The following is a 21,059-nucleotide window of genomic DNA, read 5'->3' as shown; positions in this document are numbered from 1 at the left end:
CATCCTCAGGCAAGTACAGCAGTTGTTTACATGTAAAAGTAAGATTAGGAAAGTAATTAATGTATTTGTAGCCTATTTTTTCCTTGTTTTTTTCCTGTTTTTTTCTTTTTTTTTTTTTTTTTTTTAAAAAAGAAGTGATTTAGCAGCTGGAAAGAAAAAGTCAGCATCACACGAGCAGCCAGCGCTGCACAGATCCCCAGCAAATGCTCCACAGGTTACACGTGGTCCACGGACCACAGTTCACAGACCACATTTCAGGGCTTCACCAGCGTTTGCAGAGTGTTTGATGGTGCTTCTTTCACAGTGAGAGCCAGCAGGTCATCTTTGGTGGTTGAAGAGAGACACGAGAGACCTCCGTGCTCGGCAGCTCAGTCTGGAGCAGTCGGGGCCGCGTGGAATGTGCTCCCACGGCGCTTGCGAAGTGACACCGCTGTGGATCCGTGACCAGCTGTGCTTGGAGCGTGGACACCGACACGGGGTGGGCACCGACACGGGGTGGGCACATCACTCCTCCACCTCCTCCTCGGCTCCCGGTCCAGGTCCCTGGTTCCGCAGGCACAGGAGGCGAAGGGCGGTGCCGCGGGGCGGCCGCAGACACGGCGAAGGGCTGTCGGTCCCTGCTCACAGCTGAGACCTCCAGAGCTCCCAGGATATCCCCAGTCCCCGGACGAAGCCACCGATCCAAGTCACACGAGGGACAGGGCACCACAGCTGGAGCAGCCAGGATGGGGCACCGACCGGCCCGAGGCACCTCCCAGCCTGGGGCACCAAACCCCCCTGCTCCCGGCCAGGAGGTCTCTCGGCACAAAAGGTCTCCCAGGCAGCAACCCCCTTTTTGTTTTTTTTGCCTTTTTTCTTTTTTTTTTTTTTTAAACAACAATTGCTCTCACCCCTCATTTTTGGTAGTCACACAGACAGACACACACTGTATGTACACAATTTGGGCCCGAGGACCTACGGCACGCCAAGGAAGCACCGCTCAGGATGGTGCACACATTCAGCAGCTGTCAAAGGAGAAGTCGTTTTACTTTCTTTTAAACTTGCAATGTTTGTCTTTATTTTGTTCTTTATATTTTGAAAGTGAAAAGAAATAGTATTGAGTCAATTTCTTTTTTTCTTTTTTTTTTTTTTTTTTTAAATATTTGTTCTATGTATTTACAAGCCTTAAAGTTGCTCTAAAGTTTCTCAAAGTATCACTAGTACTTTTTTTTCCCCGGGGTAGCACTGTTTTCAATGAGTTATTTTTCGGAGCACTCTGGTCCGCAGCAGTTTTCTCAAATGCATTTCCTTCCGATCCAAGGTTATGTACGGTTTGATTACTATTTTCTTTTTAAATTTCTGAAGCAAGCTGAGAGGCAGGCAGAAAAATCTGATGACAATTCAAAAAAAAAAAAAAAATTGATCTCGTCCTCATCTAGCTCACCCCAACCCCCTTGAAAGTTTTGTCTATTTATCATGCTTTGAAACAAAACTGAGGTGCGTATGAAGGGGAGGGAAATTTATTTCTCTGCTTTTGTTCTATTATACAATTTGTTTACAGAAACTGCAAATTTAAAAATTACACTGGCATTTGCAGTCCTTAAAATAATAAATTAAAAGTTTCCAACCTTTTTTTTTTCTTTTTTTTGCTAAACAGATTTGTTTCGCTGTGTGTTTTTTCCTAAGTATGAGTCCTTGTTTAAAAAGAAAAGAAAAAGATTAAAACAGAAAATATTTTCTATAAATAATACAGGTATTTTGGTTTGGTGCTCCCGCCCTCAGGTTTGAAGTTTACTTTTGTGGTTTTTGTTTTGTTGTTTTTTTGTTTTTTTTTTTTTCAAGTACCTTTTTGCCTCCATGATCATCACCTCGGTGTTTATCGGGTTTTTACCTCTCCCACTCGTGCGTGTGTGGGGCAAGGGGGGTCTGCGAGAGAGAGAATTGGCCTTGCTGCACTGTGATTGGCGAAGACGTGAAACTCTTTAAAAAAATACTTAAATTGTTTCTTTTTTTTTTTTTTTTTTTTTTTTTTAATGTTTTAAATCTGTATTTTAAGTTTTAATTATCCTCCGACTCCTCTTCGGCCTCCCGTAGCCACGTGAAGAACGCCGTGACGGATTTGAGCGCCACTCCCTTGCCGTTCTGCTCCGCCGGGTCCTTGCTGCTCTCCCACTTGTAGAAGGCATCCTCCGAAATGACCTCCTCGTCATACAGGCAATCGAAAAACATCCGCAACAGATCTGCAGGCGGAAAAACGGGGGAGAGCGGCCGTGAGCGCGGAGAGGGGACGGGGAGGGGACAAACTCCCGGCACAGGAGATGGGGAGACAAGGGAAAGGAGGGGCTGTCACTCAGGTATTGCCTCCTGGCTGCTCAGGGGAGGGGGAAACAGCCCCCAGCAGCAGCCACAGCAGCACATCTCCTCTGGACCACACGGCCTGGCTCCCCTCCAACCCCGGATTTTTGTGGCTCAGCAGGAGGGATAACACCCAACTAACACCATAAAGGGCACTAAGGACGATCCTGTTGGGTGTTTTGGGGCACTCTGATTTCGTGCTGCACGTTCCCTGGGAATCCCTGTTTCTTTGGCACATCCCTCGCCTCTTGTCCCACAGGAGTTTTCTGCAGCATCTCTGGGACAAGACTCATCAGTTGTCCGACTGATTTTATTCCCTCCAAGGCCACAGACACCTGTGGAGCAGCAATGCAATTACAATGTTCAGGTGCTGTGAACTCCTCAGGTTACTTTCTATTGCTCTTTTTTACCTCGCCACGGGTTTGTCCTTCTTTCTGTACAGCTGCTTACAGGAGCTGCCAAGAGAAGAGCTGGCCTCCAGCCAAGCATTTAGGAACCTGCACTGCTCTAAAAGCTGGAATCTGCACAACCTGAACCCCCCCATGCTATTTTTTCCTATCTGCTACATAAGGTAAGGAAAAGCACATCCTCTTCCAGCCTCTGCTCCCACAGAAACCCCCTTTCCTTATGCTGCCAGAGCTCAAATCCTCAGCACAGAGGCAACACTTACTAGGAGGTTGATCAAGTTTTACTATTGATGCTTGTAGTGCATAAAGTGCTTGTAGTTCCTTCTCTGTGTCTGAGTCCAGGTACTTGAGTAAGATGGGCACTCTCTGCTTGATAACAGCAGTGTCCACACGGAAGCTGGAAGAGTCCGCTGAGGGAGGAGAGGAAAACAGGGTCAGCCTTGGAGGGACAGCAGGGACAGGTCTTCCCTGCCCTTCATTCATTCAAACAGAAATCACAAACACAGGTGGAGAGAAAAGGAGGATGAGAAACAGCAGGAAGTATTTCTGATCGATGGCTTTTTCTGGAAGTCTTGGTCCTTCCAGCCCCCCAAATTCCAGTATCTGCAGGGACCCCGGCCCTAAACACACAAGAATCACAACCTTACTCTGCAGTGCCAATTGTGTTTCCACAGGCAACTGGGTTTAGAAGTTTAGAAGGTTTTTAGAAAATTCTATTTTTTTTTCTAAAAATACCAAGGCAGAAAAAGAATCATAAGCTGCACAGGACAAAGGAATCAGGAATATACACAAAATATGCATTAGAAATCCATCAGCAACATGGGTAAATTACTCAGCAGCTCGATAATCTTGTGGGTCCCTTCCAACTTGGAATACTCTGTGGTTCTGAAGAAGATCATGCAACACAATGAAGTGATATTTTGAAAACAAAAGAATAAAAACTCAAGTTAGGAGTAAGGCCAAAATTTAAACCAGAGGATGATGTTCCTGACACACATCAGGGAACTCTTAGCCACTGGCAATGAAATCCCCTGTCCCTGCTAACACTAGGTGGCACGAGCAGGTTCTGTTCTCAGGCAGAGGAGGGAGCTGGGCTGTCCCTCCCCTCCCTCACACGGTGGAGTCCAGCCCATTCTCTCCCCAAACTCTGCCAGCTCAGAGCAGAACCAGGCACTTTCCAAGCACCATTTTTTGCTTTGCCAGGTGCCAACAGTAAAGTTAAAGAAAACCAAGTGAACTGAGCAGATGTTTCTGCCTGCAGCACTCCACTCAAACCCCCCGAGGGTCTGAGGTTCCAACCTCCCTTTCCTGCATCTCCAGCCGACTGCAGCACATTTAACAATCCACATAAACCACCTTTCCAAACCTGAAACTTTGGACATCAAACTCTTACAGGACCGAGCTGCAGGTTGGCTCCTTCCTGCAGACCACGCTGCCCCTGGCACGTGGCAGCTGTAAGTGCTGACACAGGAGTGGAAATGCTAATTACCTTAATAATGGCTCAGTCATTTCCACCTTCACTAGGAAAATCAATGAACAACCCGGAATTACTCAGAGTTGTCTGAAACACCTGCTCACACAAGGTCACCTGGACACACCAGGGCTTGGGAACACCTTAACTGGCAACATGCCCTGGGGAAGGGACACCCTGCTCTGAGCAGAATCCTTAGTGTGTGATAAAACACAGCCCTGGGGAAGGAAATGTGATATAAACCTGAAAAAACCCAAGTAATTCTTTTTACACTGCAAGTAACTCACCTATAATAGCTGCTTTACAAACTGCTGTCATTAAAGCTCTAAGGAATGTAGGTGAACTCATCTGGCTTTCATCTAGATTAGCCTGAAATCGAGAGTAGATGGATTAGCCCAGAATCAAGAGCAAATGGACCAGTTAAAAACACACTGCTGCAGCAGAGCCACCGCTTCCAGACCCTGCTGCTGAATCTGGCAGCAGGTCCAAGCTCAGCAGCAGCTGCTGCAGCACAAACCCAGTTCATCCCTGCAAACATTCAGCTTTCCCACTCACTCCTTGAAACTCCCTCAGGGACGTCAGCAGGCCCCAGCAGTTCTCCTGGGATCAATGCACCGTTTAACACCTCCCACGAGGAGCCAAAGGGGCAGTGCTGGGCTCACAGTGCCCTTACACACTTTCAGAGGGGTTTGGGCTTTTCCAACAAACTTCAGGGCCTGTTCCTTGGGTGGAGATCTGTTTGTAGCAGAAACTCAAGAGAATGGCTGTGGAACTTGTCCAAGGCTCCAAAGAGCCTGTGGGTGATCCCAGATCCCAGTGATCCCAGTGCTGCTTTCGTTCCACTCTCGACTCCTCGAACAGCAGTGGAAAAATGACATTTCTAACACACTGCTCTGCCAGAGAAACACTGAACTGCAGCTGACCAAGACGTAGGGTAAGCACAGATCTAAATGCATCAGGCTGGGTCTAATTACAAACACTAAATACCTGGCTTAAAGGATGCAGCCAGAGACAGAGGGCAAAGATCAGTGGGTTGACAGGCCCTTTTCCTCCCCTCTTTTTATATTTTTCTTTGTTTTCTCTTCCAGTGCCTGGCCTGATGCACTAGGAAAGGTACAGGTGCTCTCACTGACTGCCCAGGATGTTTTTGCAGGGGGAAATTTGAAGAGGTCATGTTGGAAAAAAACAAGGAGAAGCTTTTCTCCCCTGTTTTGGGAAGAAAGAATGTAGCAGGGTATGGTCTAAAATGTACCAATGGCAGAAGCAGGGTACTCAGTGACAGAAAGTCTACAGTATTTAAAAGGCAGTCAGACAGTTAATATGGCTAAAATTCTTCCCTCCTAAAGCTGACTCATAAATAGCTGATTATATTTTAGATTTTCATTCTTTGGAAGTGTTCATTGCACAGACCAAATCATCTCAGTGTCCTATACCCCAAGGGGAGCCCACAGAAATGCTCCTTCAGACCAGAAAATAACTATAAAAGCAGTTAATGAATAGTGTGCAGGGAGGGTGAAAATTGTCTTTGTACCTCTACCCAGTCAAAGATTTGTTCATCATTCGCCTTGTCCTCAACAATGAGTTTTTCCAGCTGCTTGTTCAGCTCTTCTGCAGAGAGTTCTTTCTCTGAAAGTGCTTCTGAGGAACTGGAACAGTCGGACTCTGTGAACTCCAACTTCTGCAACACGACAAGTGAGGATGAGAATCAGGGAAATGTCCTTTCCTAAGGCAGAATTACACCAGACTGAGCAGCAAACTGCACTTCATTCTGCTTCCTGGCATCTCTCAGCTGCTCAGTTATCGTTACAAGGATATAAACTTTCTCTGTTCCAAGGGTTAGGAAGCATTTCACAAACACGTGGGGGCTACATTATCCAGCAAAGACAACCAGGCACCTCAGTCAGCTCCAGCCCCTCACTGTTGGAGCACACACACAAAATCAAGTGCATGTGGAGCTGGAATGCAACGACCAGAGCTGGCACCGGCTCAAAGAACACCCCAGTTCCCTGCAAACTGGGACAGAGGAGCCACATTCCCCTCAGCAAGGCCCAGGGGTTCCCCAGGCCATGGTGATCCATTCCCCTTCCTGCAGCACAGCACTTCCTAAGGCTAAAACAGGGCAGTGGATCACTCAGAGCTCCAAAGGGAGACAAGACCTCTGGCACGTTCCTGAGGAGCAGCACCAATAAGAGCTGAGGTGCCTCCATCAGTCCTGGCTCCCCCAGGTTCATAATCTGAGGTGGGATGAGTGAATTAACTGCTACCATTTATTGTGGTCCTCCTGTAGATTTTCTGGCCTTGCTGCAAAACTCACTCCTGAGGGTTTTTTTTCCCAGCTGGAGAAGGATCTCCCAGAGGAAGCTGGGTGATGGGAGATGTGTGCCTGGAGCAGAGGGGACAGGCCCAACCTCCCTGTGCTCCAGAAGGAGGTGCTGAAATCATCTACCCCAGCCTGAGGACACTTCACCCCATGTCCCAGCTACACACAAAAATGGGATGGGAGAGGAAGAAACATGGGACCAAAACCAAGATCTGAACTCACTTGTTCCATGAGAAAGGTATGTACATCCTCCCCTTCGGGCAAGTAGTCCTTCCAACTGAGGCCAGACTCTCTCCATAAGGCTCCCACTTTCTTATGGCTCTGAAACACAAACAGTTTGTTCATTTTACACACCCGAGGGATGCCCAGAGCTCACATGGGCTGGAGTGGTGCAGCTGTGCCAGGAGAAATCCCGGAGCGTCCGGAGAGCCCGTGCAGGAGGAATCACATGTGCAATCCCCCCCGGGAATGCACATCTTGGCAGGTGGGAAACGCCTCGTGACGGGGAGTAAACAAGGCAGAAGTGACACGGGGGGTTCACAACGACTCCCGAGCTCCCCAGGAGCACGGGAAGGGCAGGTTCCCACGGCCCTGACACGGAGCTGGCACTTGGATGGCTTGGATCCTCCTCCTGACTTACTCTGTGACTCACCCCCCCTGCCTTGACATTAAGGCACCAGCAAATCAGCTCCTTTGAGAAAATTCCTGGATTTACATGGCTGTTTCCCAAGCCTCAAATTCAGGTACAAAATCCCAAATTCTCTCAATTCCTAGAATTTATGCAACCTTTGAGAAATGCCCTGGAGCACAGACAGCTCAGCCTTGCACAGCCCCTGGTGTCACACTGACCCCACAGTCCCTGCCTCGGAGGGCACACACAGAATTCTGACAGGAATGAAAATGCTGAGAACAACCAGCTCTTTCCACCCAAATGCTTTGCCAAAATTTGACCTTCCAGCACCTGCACACAGGAGATCACTGTGTAGCCTGAGCCACGCACCGATGAGCTCAGCCTGATTTTTAGTTTACAAAGCAGATTACAATTTTCAGTTCCCAGTGCAGGTTGTTAAGAGCCAACTGTGCATAGTTCCTGCTCTGATCCATCAGGATCTGGATTACATGACTGATATTACACTGAAATCCCCGAGTCCAAGTCTTGGCCTGGACGAGGTCAGATGAGAAACTGTGGCAGAAACAGAAACCCAAGGCTGTGCTTCCACCCCTGGAGCACAGCAGCTTTTCTTTCACAGAATAAGAAAAAAATAAGTGGAAGTTGACTTCCAAACAAGACTAAAATAAGATAAATAAAAAGTCACTCTTTGCACTATTAGACTGAAATGCTTCTGGAACATTCAACCTTACTTGAATGCATGCTTGAAAAAATAAAAAAAGGCAAGTGAGGGATTTTACAGGGTTGAAAACAGACACGCTCCAAAGTGCAGGATTTTGTTGGATTGAAAAAAAAAACAAAAGACAAAAAAGGAGGCAAGAATTATAGGGAAACCACCAAACTGGTTGGACACACAACTGTGAGGTGTGTGTGAGCTCTTGGAGCAGCAGGGTGAGGAGGTGTCACTACCCCTAGTGGTGGGTGAACCTCAGGAGTCGGCAGGTTTAGTTTGGATAAGCACCCAGGAGTCTGAGGCCATCGGAAGCTTATCCGAGCCCTGGGAACCTCTCGGTCTGCAAGAACAGCTCTCTCGCCAGATTCCCGGCACTTGCTGCTCCTGGTCAGCCCAGAAATCCCTTGAGCATGTCCCTCTTGCAGCATTTCAGGCACTCTGAGCTTCTGGGAGAAGCCAGGTGCAAAGGTACCTGCAAAAGGGAAAAGTCGGGAGAAAACAAAACGTTAACTCGACTTTTTGGAACCTGGAAAGGCTCGGTTGGGATCTGGGGGTGCAGAGGCAGGTTTGCTAAGTTATCTGGACTGGCTGGCCCATCCCTAAACGTCTCCACGTGGGAACTGTGTAGGATTCATGCACGGACACGAACAGGCTGCATCCAGCTCCCACCAGGGGCTCCTGGGCACTCACCATTTGTTTGCATAGAAGGTGCAAGATTTCAGCAAGCAAGACGCCGGCTCTTCCCACAGGAAGCAAGGGTTTGCTAAATTCTCTGCAATGAAAGAAAATCAAGTATTTATTCTTTGTAATTCGTATTTTGAATCCAAGGCAAAGGGTAGTGATCAAACTGAGGCAGGAAATCACCTCTGCCTTCTGCCAGGGAGGAAAGATCTGATCAGAGCAGCTGGTAAAACACTCAGTGATGCAGTGACCTTGTCACAACAGGGCTAATTACAAAGCCTTTAATTTCACATCAAAAAGAGTTATAAATTATATGTAATGCCAAATCCACTCATTTTTGTGGGATTCTGCATTTGGATAGTGAGACCTTTTTTAGGGAAAAGGCTGTTATTTTCTTAATATGCTGGTTACAGGGAAAGGGAACCATTCAACTGGCTTCTGCTTATCCCCAAATACATAAGGACGTGTACAAAACACAGGAACTTTGGTCCTGGAAATTGTTTCCAATCTTACAGGCAGGTTTTTTGCCAGATTAAGACAGTTAGTAGTAAGAATCACAGAATGCCATGAATGGTTTTGGGAGGGACCTTAAACCCATCTCATCCCACCCCCTGCCACGGACAGGGACACTTTCCACCAGCCCAGGTTGCTCCAAGCCACAGCTTCTCTGGGCACCCTGTGCCAGGGCCTCCCCACCCTCACAGGGAAGAATTCCTTCCCAATATCCCATTTATCCCTGCCCTCCTTCAGTTCCTCCCCTGAGCCACACAGACTCCTGTGTGATGCTTTGCTCTCTTCAAGTCTAATTCCCAGAACCTCTGTGCTCCCAAATGACTCCACTGTACAACACTTGGGTATTTTTAAGCTCAGTTGAAGCAAACAGGGTTGAAGTAGATTTATGGATAAAACCCTTCTCCAAGAGTGAAAGCACCACAGTCCCTTCCCAGCACAGCTCTCAGTCCAGTGCCGATCCCGACTGATGTTCAACAAGCTTTTCATCAACTCCCATGGGAAGCTGAGCCTCTGGCACTGCTCATCCTTTACCTACTGCCATGAAAATACTACAGAATAACTGGAAAAGCATCACTTACTGTATAAGTTCTCTCATAGAGATTCCTCCTTCTTTTAACATGGGGGTCACCAACTCAGCCAGGTACAACCAGATATGGGGTATATCTATGGCCATGTCGTCTGCCATCTCCAAGGTCTCTGAAAAGCTTTGAAAGGAGAAGGAAAAATATCAAATGTTAAATAATATTTAACTGGAAACTTTTCCTGCAAAGCAAATCTGCACTTTAAGAACCTTTTGTTACAGTAGAGAGGAGTAAAGAGAGAGAGGAGTGAGGAGAATCAAAAAGTAATAAAACTATTGCCACTTTATGCTTTCCGTGCTTCCAAACTGCCAGGAGTGAATTTCTCCATGCAGTAACATGGAGAATATGTGGAAAAAGCATCACCTTTTGTACAACCAGCAGATATAGCCAAGAAAGCAAGAAACAATAATTCCTACATCCCAGTACCACATCATTTGCTGACTCGTAACACCTATAAAGCATTTCTGCCTATAAATATGAACCATCAGGTAAATGCAACTTTCTTAAAAATATCCAAATGTTTAGAGAAGGGGGTTGATCATAATGGAATTCCAAATGTGAGGGAAGCAGTGGAATGTCTGTGAGTACATCACACAGCACGGAGGAGTTCAGCTCAGCAGAGGGGGTTTCCATCCGCAGCAGGAATTACAGAACTGCTCCCCAATGACAGAGTTTCCAGAATGGCTCAAAACTCTTCTTTCCCACAAAACCCTTGCAGGAGCCTGGTACAAGATCATCCTTTTTCTGCTCTCCTTCCAGTTGTTGTCATGGTTCTTTTCTCCTCGAAAACCTTGAAAATTCTGGGGTCTAGTTTAGTGACTGTAAATGAACATTTTCCCTCGTGTTTCAAACTCAGAAACCACCTCCTTTGCTTTGTTCTTTGCATCCTCTGCTGCTCCTTCAGCCCAGGTCTGTCCAAACCTTTCTGCCAGAAACTGTTGTGCATCTCCCCAGACGTGGTTGGGACCAGGTCTCATCCCACACCCCTCATTCCGTGGTAATTTCTCCTGCGTAAGTGAAGTGGGTTTTGGTGTTCTCCTCATGCACCCATTGAGACCCACTTGCCCTTCCATCATCTTCAGGAGCCATTTCCTGTTGTTTTTGCCACATTCAGACCCCACATCCCACTGTTTCATCATGATCCTACTTATTTGCCATCCCAACCACTTATCCACACTCCAGGGAACACCGGAACAGCTTCAATCACAATCCATTATGGAAATTCATCCCTTCAATCAAGCCCTTCTGACCACCAGTGCTGTGTGGACACGAGTGTACTCCCTGTGGAGATACACTTCTCCTGCTGGTCCATATGGTTTGGAGCTCAGGCTGCCTGAACTTTTCCTGTGGTTCCGGTGAAATCCAGGGACAGCCACAGGCACAGGGAGATCCCCGTCGGAGCGATACCACGATGGCACAGGATTCAAACAAAAGCAGCAACCACCAGAGCCAACTCCTCAGAAACTTGGTGCCTGAAGTGTTATTTCTTCTGCTTGTTCACTGGCTGTGCTTGTGGTCATCCCTGTTTTACCCACCCTGCTCTATGAGCGGTGCCAGGGACCTCCCTGGGAACATGGATCCTTTCAGGATGGGACACCAGGCTGGGAACACAAAACCCAGAGAGCTGAAATGAGCCAGCAGCCAAAACTGGGTCTCCTGGGGCAGGTTTAACCCATCTGGTGCACGTTCTCCTCCTCAGCCCCTTGAGGGCTCGTCCACTCCAGGGTGAGGTGTCCTGAGAAACAGCATCACGTGGGTAAAGCCTTTTTCCCAGTGGGAGAGCAGCTCTGTGGATGAACAGGACTTCAGGCTGAGGAGCCTCCAGGTATTAATGTCACATGAAGGTTTCTGAATTCTTCCTCTTTCAGTCATATCCAGTGATTTGCCAAAACAAACATGGACAAATGTGTGACAGAACAGAGATCTAAACACACACAATTAAACAGACACCTCCAGATCTGCTTAGAAATAAATACTGATATAAATATGAATGCATTTACATTCACTACAACCATCTGAAATACTTAAAATAGATTACAATAATTGTATTATAAATAGACCAAGGTGAAAATACTCCTTCAAAAGGAATGTGTGGAGAGGGCAGGACACCAAAGCAAGGTGGGCAATCCTTCCCCTCCAGCACAGCGTCCACTCGCAGGGAACCCTGAGGAAAAGAACCCGTCCCACGGATGCAGAATACCAACCCCTTGAAGAAATCCTGCTTGCTCAGCTTCCCCGACTGCACCAGCTGATGCAACAACTGGCCCATGTGATCCCTGGTGATCTGACTCCGCTCCAGCGTCGACTCCACTCCCACGCGCACGAACACGGGCAGCAGGTTCTGGGTGCTGAGCTCCTCCACGCACTGCATCGCTTCCTGCGGGACAACACGGGCACCCTGAGCTGGGGACACCAGCAACGGGCACAGCAGCACCTGCTGCTGGAACAGAGGGGAATCTGGGGGAAATGAGCTTTTAGTGAGGCTGCCAGGCCAATGCTGAACCAGGAACCTCATCGTGAATCGCCACTGAGGTGGCAACTGAGTAATAACAACAACAGTAATATTAATAATGGAATAATAGAAGAATAATGGAATAATAGAATAATAATGGAATTTATACCACCCAGGTAACAATTTTTAAAGCACACAATCGCATTCCAGCCATTTGGCTGCTCAGTGAAAGGAGAGAATTGTCTTCTGGATGCCCTCAAAACGCCTCTCATTGCATTAAACATCAAGCCAAGTCAAAAAGAGGGCACCAGGTTAGATCTGTCACTGATCTGACCCGGCACAAATGCCAGTGTTACAAACCCACATCACATCAAGAGGCAGAAAACAGCTGAGGAGCGTTTGGAGGCAAATCTCCCCTTTCTAAAGCTCCTCCTTTCTGGGCTGAGCACTTTGTATCCCAAGCAAAGAAAACACTTCAGTAGAGACTCTCAGAGCAGCACTCAGTGCCACACATCAAAAATCCCCACTGCCATCACCAGGACCTTCTGGGTCCAGCCCACAGAGCTCAGGGGCTTCCTGAGCACAGCCCCCTGCTCTGTGACCAGGCTGTGCCTTGAGGGATCCACCCCTGACACCCCACACACATTTCCACAGGTTCTGAATGGCTTCTTTACACAGGTCAGAAGCCTGGTGGTCCCAGCCAGTGCCCAATGGATCCCAGTGTCCCAGGACACACAGGGAATGCTGTTGGCTGACCCTGCTGTCACCACACACTGGTGCACAGCTCCAGCTCAGCAGTTTGAATCCACAGGCAGGTCACACTCAGAAGATCATACTCCTGTGAAAGGCAGGAGTGACACAATGTTCACATCACCTGCACCCCGGTGACTCCCTCAGGGGCAGCTGCAGGAACACGAGTTTAAACTGAGTTTAAGCTTCGCTGCACCTGAAGAGCACCAAGAATTCCCCACTATCCAGTAACCCCTGGTGCAAACAAACAGCCTGATCCCATGGATTTTAACCAGCCCTGCCCTGTCTAGTGCAATTCAGCTCCATTTCCACCCTGCCACAGAAATTCATCCCTGTATTTGCAAACAGAAAACCAAAGAAGCTCCTTCACCCCAAACATCCAGAGGGAACCTCTGGAGTCCATCCTAAGAAGGAAAAGGAGTGGAGGCTCCTTGGCTCGGCAGCCCCCTGCCCCAGGCCAGCCCTCTGCAGCACACTGCCAACCAAAGCAGGGTTCTTCCTCTCCAAACCAGTATTTAATAATTTATCCTAATAACTAGATGTGAACTCCAAACACTCCATCACGAGAATATTCCTCTTTCCGATTATTAATTGGAAGCCTTATGAAATGGAAGCAGCAACTCTGCTTTTAGGGTGCCAAACCAGCAACTCCCAAGTGCTGCCATTTCAAACTTGGCAGGTTTTAAAATTTCTTTCTGTGAAAGATCAAACGAAGCAGCTTTGCAGCCAATGTAACACTTCTTGCAAACTCCCTGGGTGAGCTAAAAAACCCTTTTACAAGGGAAACAAAATTTCAACCTTTTAACTAGGAAGTGATGACAGCTGCTCAGTAATTTCCAATGTTTATTAAAAATCCTCTGGAGTGGTTTGTTCAATATTTAGTATTGCTTTATCTGCCTCCAGATCAGAACAGCACATGCTTTGATAACTAAATGAAAACCTCTGTTTATTTTCTCACTAGTTTTTCTGCTTCCAAAATTGCTGTTATTATGGAGCTGCTCAGTGATTCATGACAGATCACATACATCTTGCTACTTAAAACACACAGCCTGGGCTATTTTTCCTATTACCAGCAGGGCAGAAAATGAGTTTGGAAGACAAGTGTCCTAAAAATGTTCACAGAGCTGCTGCTGCTGCCCAGATTTTGTCTGTTCCCACCAGTTCTGTTGCCTCTGTGTGGGCTGGGTGCTCACACAGTTCCTGCAGAGAAAGCACTCCAGCCCTGCAGAGCCTTCTGCTAAGTGAGGCTTTCATCTTGCTTACCTTAAAATCATTAATATGCAAGAACTCATCAATGATAGATTTGCATTTTCTCTCTATTTCCTCTTCTGACAATGAAGGCTTTTCTTGCACTGGAGCTGGAGGAGCTTCTGGCTTGGCTGGTGGAAACACAACAAAAAAAAACGTGTTTGGGAAAGGAAAACCAGCATCATTTTAGAGATGACATTCTGAAAACAGAAGCCACTGGAGCAGGTGTGTTCCCTGTCCCATCCTCAGGCACGGGGCACTTCTTGGACGGGGCTTGGAGCAACCTGGGCTAGTGGAAGGTGTCCCTGCCCATGGCAGGGGGTGGAATGAGATGGGCTTTAAGGTCCCTTCGAACCCAAACCATTCTGGGATTCTTTCCCAGCTCCATCCCCTCTATGAACTCCCAGTATTCCTGTAACTTGGTCTTGCAGGAGCACAGCTGGCAATGGCACAGGTGGAGCACCTTCAAAGCTCTCCATCAACACCAAATAATTAACTGGGAGCTGGTGCAGGACATGGCAAAGTTAAAACACTGACTGCAACGGGCAGCAGCCCAAGGCAATGTCCCGATCACAGCCCAGAACCCTGGTCCCATGGAGTCCTCTACAACATCCCAAAGCTCCACAAGGAGCGTGTGCCGTCCGTGGCAGTGGAGATGTTTCCCAGGGAAGGAGCGGAACACTGGACTTATCATAAAGGTTCTGTCCCCAGGGAACATCACCCTAAGTGTCCTCAGCATTTTCTCACGAACAAATCAGCTCCAGCTGACAGGAGGGAAAAGCAGGAGCTGCAGCACCGACAAGGTGACAGACGAGTCACCCCAGTGGGTGCCACCCCCCCTGCTGCACCAAGGCTGGCTTGGGAGGAGGGCTGGCAACAACACGGCACCAAAAAGCTGCTGTGAACCCCCTGTTCCAGACCCAAATCCCTGCCCTGCCCCTGGGGAATGTTTGGAAAGGGCAGACAAGGCTTTACTGGGCACTGAAGAAGCATTTCTGAAGAACTGACACTGATTTGAGCCCACAAACCAGTGGGACAGTGACAGGATGGTGGGGGGGTGCTGTGTCAGTTCCTGCAGCCTTTCAGGTCCACGGATCCTACAGAGGAGCTGGTGAGAGGGATGAGGCCCAGGCCTGCCTGACTCAGCTGTGCCCCCCGCCTGACAACACTTCCCACCCCTGCACAGAAACCTGTCCCTGCTCCTGGCAGGTTTTCCCACCTCCAGACCCCCCGAGCGTGGAGGAGCCGCTCACCGGGTTCCTTGGCTTTGCTCCTCTCCGCCTCGGTGCTGTTCCTGTCCATCTCCATCCCGCCCGTCAGCTGCTTCACCGTCTCCAGCATCTCCCTGCGCTGCTCCTCCTGCGCCTGATTGTCCAGGAGCAGCTCTTTGCTGCTGCTGCCCCGCAGGAAGGTGTTGGGGCGGGACAGGGAAGGGGGCAGAGGTTTGTCGTTCTTCTCCCTGCCCGTGCTCCCGCGACTGCGGGACAGAAACACACTCAGGGGATGTGGCTCAAGCAACCCCTGCTAGGAAAGGCACTCCATGGCTTTAGAGTAACTGCAGGGAAAAACAACTCCACGACCCAAACCTCACTCAATTTTTACAGTTGTAGCTACACAGAATATAATGAAAATTAACTCAGTCTCAGAGACACACAAACACAAACATTCAGAGTGGACAGGCAGAGCCAACGCTTCCTAGAGAACACATGGAAAAGCAATGATGCCCCTACAGCACCTGTCTGACACATGAAACAGTGGAGTTTATGAGTAAAGGCTCTGTTCTACTGAGAAATGGGATGAGATATTTAGATTGGATATTGGGAAGGAATTCCTGGCTGTGAGGGTGGGGAGGCCCTGGCACAGGTTGCCCAGAGAAGCTGTGGCTGCCCCTGGATCCCTGGAAGTGTCCAAGGCCACGTTGGACGGGGCTTGGAGCAACCTGGGCTAGTGGAAGGTGTCCCTGCCCATGGCAGGGGTGGAACAGGATGGTCTTTAAGGTCCCTCCCACACGAACCATTCTGTGATTCCATGAGACTTCTATTTTTTAGCCATTTACTCAAAAATACCTTCCAAACAGTGAAGGCTCCCAGCAACAGGTGACAGGGACCTGCCCTATTAATTATTGTGTTAATGAATAAGATGGGCAAACCAATTCCAAAATAGAACAATTTCCAGTTAAGCCCAAGTTTTAGGTGAAATAGGAGGGAAAAGATTAGAGGCACAACCCGGGAAAACACTACAGCAGCTCATGTGTACTGGAAGGAAGAACCAGTGGCATTTTAAATGAACTGTACATTTATAAACCATGTCTAGAGCTAATAAATTATTGAGGGTTAATACATGTTTCATGCTACAAGCTGGAGTGGCTGCAGCCCTGATGGAATCAGGGTGTGAGAGAGGCTGTGCAGCCTTTTGTGGGATGTGGGAGCACGGCCAGGTCAGTCACACCTGATGGGAAGGGTCACACACGGTGCTTTAAGCACATTTCTGCAAGGTTTTAGGTCTGTTTTTCTGTATAAATAAACCTGCTGACCTGGCTGAATTCACAGCCATTAAATCCAACCTATTTACTACCACATTTTATCTGAAGAGCTTTTAATCTGTTATAAACAACCACCCTTAGCTGAAGGGTGAAGTGGAAACTAAAACATTCATCGAAACGTCTTTAAAAATTAATTCCACCCGTCTCTCCCACGATATTTTAAAATACACACGTGTTTAAAGTTAACTCAGAGGGGAAAACAGACACAGCCATTCCTGGAAAGGCAAGGAATTCTTTCTGAGTGCTGGCAGGCAGAGCAGCAGGTGTGAAGTGCAGATGCAGAGGCAGCCAAGAGCAGCACTCACCTCGTTAAGGCCCTGCGGGATTCGAGTTCGGAAGATGCGGATGAGGCAGAAACGGGGGAGACTGGAGGCTGCAGGGCAGAAAACCTGTTCAGACTTGTGGCACTTGGTCGCAAGGAGTCTGGGGATTGCAAAGAACAGAGCAGAGGAACGAGGTCAGGAGTGGTGACACCTCAGCATCACAAAGTGACACAGCAGCTGGGGCTGGAGTGATGGGGAGAGAACTAAGGGAAAAGGCTGGTCCTGCCCTGCTTTAGCCTGACTGACTGTCAGGAGGGCACCCAGGGAGGGGAGGAGACTCTTGGGGGTCTGCAGCTTCCTCCCGAGGGGCAGCTCTGACCTCTGCTCTCTGTGCCCAGTGACAGGACCCAGGGAACGGCTGGAGCTGTGCCAGGGAGGGTTAGGTTGGATATCAGGAAAAGGGGTGATTGCTCCTCTCCCTAGAGGGTGGTTGGCACTGAACAGGCTCCCCAGGGCAGTGGGCACAGCACCAAGGCTGCCAGAGCTCCAGGAGGGTTTGGACAAAGCTCTCAGGGACAGGGTGGGATTGTTGGGGTGTCTGTGCAGGGCCAGAGGCTGGACTGGATGCTCCTTGTGGGTCCCTTCCAGCTCAGGATATTCTGTGGTTCTGTGGACACGTGGCTGGGGGTGTGGGCTGAGGAGCTGTACGTGGACAGCTGATCCCTAAGTGGAACAGGATCCCCTGGACCTTCCCCACACCAGAAGGTGTCCCTGGCCATGGCAGGGCATGGAATGAGATGAGCTTTAAGGTCCCTCCCCACCCAAACCATTCTGGGATTCTGTGACTTATGGACAGAAACAGCCCTGTCTGCTACTTCAAGAGGTTTAGCTGCAACCCTGGGGTGCAGAGGAGGGCAAGCAGTGTCCTGGCCATAGGCTGGGAAATTGGGGTGTTTTGTGCAGGGCCAGGAGTTGGACTTGGATGATCCCTGTGGGTCCCTTCCAGCTCAGGCTATTCCATGGTTCTGTGGTTCTGTGAACCCACCCAGACCTGCTCTCTGGCAGCAAAGCCCAGGGTGAGGATCCATCCCAACTTACCCATCTCGCTTGCCTTGGCTCCACCACTGCTGCCCTTCCCCCAGCTGCCCAACTGGGCTTTAGGCACGAGCTGAATCTTCTCATCTATTGTGGGCTGTAAAACACACCATGACAGTCCATGACAAGGGCAAATCGTACAGTTTCATTAAAAATGGGGTATTTTTTGGCAACAATCCCTGTTCTGTGAACACCAAAACACACTTTAACACATTTTTGGAAGACCAAACCCTGGCCAAAGACAGAGGACATCAACAACGAAGGGCATCACAAAGAGCCTCTTCCAAAGGTCAGTGAAAAACACTCTGACATTCAAGTGATCAGGAGCTGCTTTTTTCCTGGGAGTTCTGAAGCTCAGTAAGGTGGAAAAGCTCAGTATATCAGAAACTGGAAGACGTTCAGTTTGTTTGTGATGTGCAAACCAGTTCCACTGTCCATTCAACCCTCCAGTCACGGCTTTTGGGGGGATCTGAAGGGCAACAAACAGAATCCAGAGGGTGAAGGATGACAACAGGTCGCAGAACTTGGAGGTAAGTGGTGTCTGACAAGGACAGAACATGGATTTTACAGTGCTCAGTGGGTGAATTTATTGACCAGGAGGTTGTGACCCCACAGATCTCTGGTGAGCTCCTCTCTCCTTCCAACAAAGCAGCTGCTGTGGAACCAGCTCCATTTGCATGGAACGGAGGAGAAGGGCTTTTCCCAGGTGAAAAGCCCAGGCAGAACAGGCTGAATCCCTCCTGCTAATGAAGATCTGGAGTCTGTTTTATGACTTCCAGAAGGAACAAAGTGATTGAATTTGCAGAAGGGCTGTAGTCTGTCCAGGTCCTGGTTTACAGCTTTGCAGGAATTCAGGCACTGAGTGTAAAATTCAGGGAGAGTGACATTAAGTGGGACAAGGGAACTTTTAGGAGACACCTGATTTATGTGAAGGCCAGAGTTCTCCTTGGTGAGAAAACCCAGACCTGTTCTGAAGATTAAAAAAGGAGAAATCTCCAACTTCCCTAAACCTTCAGCCTGACAAAATGTCCCAAACCCACCACTCTGATGGTGAAATAACAGGAAGATGCTCCTCTGGAAGATAGCTCTCAAAGTTTATCACATACTGGGGGATGTAACCAGGCCACAGAGGTCCATAAACACTCTGAAAGGAGACACAGCTCTTCCCATTCTCCCTGATCCTTTCGATCCTGCCATCTGTGACACGTCATATTGGACGCGGCCTCCTCCTTTTATTGAGGAGCAGTGTCAGAACAGGGGCTCGAGAACTTGAGGCAGCCAAGGAATTCCATCAGACAGGTGGTTGAGACCCCTCAGTAACAGCCAGGGATGTGCTGCATCCCCACCTCCCACGACACCCTGACTCACGTTCTCACGACTGAATGAAATGCAGATTTTCCAACCACAAGAAGGACACTGTGAACCTGAGGAAGAATGTCTGCACGCTCCTCTCCCTCAGAACAAACAGAACAGGAACATCCAGAAGATAACAGAGCCTTCCCTTGTGCTTTATTTATGCACAGTATTAACTCTGGGGATTCAAAACATCCCAGCCCCAAGTTCTGCCCTGTACACACTGTCCCAGTCTCTCCTGGAGGGCACATCCAGCAAGGCAAGACCTTGGCATTTTTACTGCTCCGAAGGAGCCCAGTGCTGGCACCTACCTTGGTGATTTTAAGGAACTTGGTGGGGTCCAGCACTCTGCTGTTCTTTGCCCCCTGCACAGTGTTCCAACCGCCTTCATCCACCCGTGGGACACCTGCAGGCAACAAACACAACCACCCTCAGCTCGTCCCACTGCTCCAGGCTCCAAGGAGAGGGACCAACCTGGCACATCTGGGCTGAGGAACGTCTTTTGCAGCCTTTCTTCACACTAAGATGACACAACCAGCCTGCCTGACTTTATTCTTACAAAACAGCCTTGACATAAAAGCTCTCAGTACTTTAAGGGCTGGTTTTGGTAGGGACTGTTCCTGGTTGGATCTCCCTGTGCTCTGGACACAGAGCTCTGGACACAGCTGTGGATGTTGTGTGTTCACAGCTCATGGGAGGAGCAGGTGAAATGCCTTCCCTGACCACACTTGTTCCACACATTTCAGCAGTGCTTGGTCTGACAAAGAACCCCTCAGGCACTCCCAGGCTCCTCACCTTCTCCTGACACCACTTTTAGGATAATTAAAACAAAATCTACATGTATTTTCTTTATGCTCTGTTTTCACAGCACTTTCACTTGACAATCCTCAGTACTGAAGAATCCCAAAGGTGACTTTCTCCTTGCCCTGCTCTGTGTCAGGGCTCATTTTCCCAGTCACTCCAAGTTCATCTTCAGGCAGCGCCAGGCCCAAGGGCCAGGAGCAGTTTAAGGTAATGTCAAGACAGTCCTTCATGCACAGTCAGCACCTCACAAGTTTAACAGCTGAAGACAACATGGTTACTCTCCAAATTAAGTGCTATTCCCCTGAAATGAGACTGTGGTGCACGAGAATGGATGGCAAATCTGACTTCTATGTAATAACTTGTTTCCCAGATTCCTGGCAGCCTGTCACAAACCAAACAGGGGGTGCAAGAATGGAAAACTTCAGCACTGTTGGCTTGTGCTTGGTTCTTTTCACCCACGGGATTTGCCCCTGAAAAATCCCCACAGCCAATCCAAGGCAAGTCTGTTCCCTCTCCAGCCTCTGCCATAATCAGGCCTCAATTCTCTTTGCTCTCTACATTCAGGAATAAAGCAAAAAGAGATTGTTCTCTTTTCTGTGGGGTTCCCTCTATGGCCACTGGATGTGAAATGAGCAGCCAACGTGGCTTTTACTTTACCTGGTCTCCTCTTGTCTTTGGTCATGAGTTGTTGTACCTTCCTCTGTTCTTCCTGCTCTTCAATCTTGGCTTCTTTATGGATCTGCTCGATGGTCTTGGGGCCCTGGTCTGCTCTCCTGGACACCCAGTTGCACTGGGGAAGAGGCAAACACGTGCTCAAGGAAACTTCCAGGGAATTCAAATATCACAAAGAAGGCCTAATCCTCCCACCCTTGTCATGTCTGAGAGGGCTGGGGAAATTCTGT

At 48.7% G+C, this 21,059-nt stretch overlaps 1 protein-coding gene across 18 annotated transcripts in view; it reads right to left on the bottom strand.

Moving 5' to 3' along the window:
• Positions 1 to 1,579: 1,579 nt before the first annotated feature.
• The window catches only part of EIF4G3 (eukaryotic translation initiation factor 4 gamma 3), a 143,315-nt gene continuing 123,835 nt past the window's right edge, over positions 1,580 to 21,059 (bottom strand). For all 18 annotated transcript variants that reach the window (XM_064678748.1, XM_064678749.1, XM_064678751.1 and 15 more), the window contains 14 exons: positions 20,815 to 20,947; positions 19,665 to 19,759; positions 18,004 to 18,097; positions 16,948 to 17,065; positions 15,354 to 15,577; positions 14,116 to 14,231; positions 11,855 to 12,027; positions 9,648 to 9,773; positions 8,566 to 8,647; positions 6,755 to 6,853; positions 5,744 to 5,890; positions 4,500 to 4,581; positions 3,005 to 3,151; positions 1,580 to 2,219 (listed from right to left, as the gene is read on the bottom strand). In XM_064678748.1, the coding sequence (XP_064534818.1) occupies positions 2,038 to 2,219; positions 3,005 to 3,151; positions 4,500 to 4,581; positions 5,744 to 5,890; positions 6,755 to 6,853; positions 8,566 to 8,647; positions 9,648 to 9,773; positions 11,855 to 12,027; positions 14,116 to 14,231; positions 15,354 to 15,577; positions 16,948 to 17,065; positions 18,004 to 18,097; positions 19,665 to 19,759; positions 20,815 to 20,947 (1,818 nt within the window). In that variant the 3' untranslated portion in view covers positions 1,580 to 2,037. The remainder of the gene's footprint in view (positions 2,220 to 3,004; positions 3,152 to 4,499; positions 4,582 to 5,743; positions 5,891 to 6,754; positions 6,854 to 8,565; positions 8,648 to 9,647; positions 9,774 to 11,854; positions 12,028 to 14,115; positions 14,232 to 15,353; positions 15,578 to 16,947; positions 17,066 to 18,003; positions 18,098 to 19,664; positions 19,760 to 20,814; positions 20,948 to 21,059) is intronic.

The sequence above is a fragment of the Pseudopipra pipra genome, chromosome 22 (genome assembly GCF_036250125.1).
Source record: "Pseudopipra pipra isolate bDixPip1 chromosome 22, bDixPip1.hap1, whole genome shotgun sequence".
In the NCBI taxonomy this organism is placed as follows: Eukaryota; Metazoa; Chordata; class Aves; order Passeriformes; family Pipridae; genus Pseudopipra; species Pseudopipra pipra.
The sequence above is the reverse complement of the archived record's forward strand: the minus strand, read 5'-3'. Positions and strand labels throughout refer to the sequence as shown.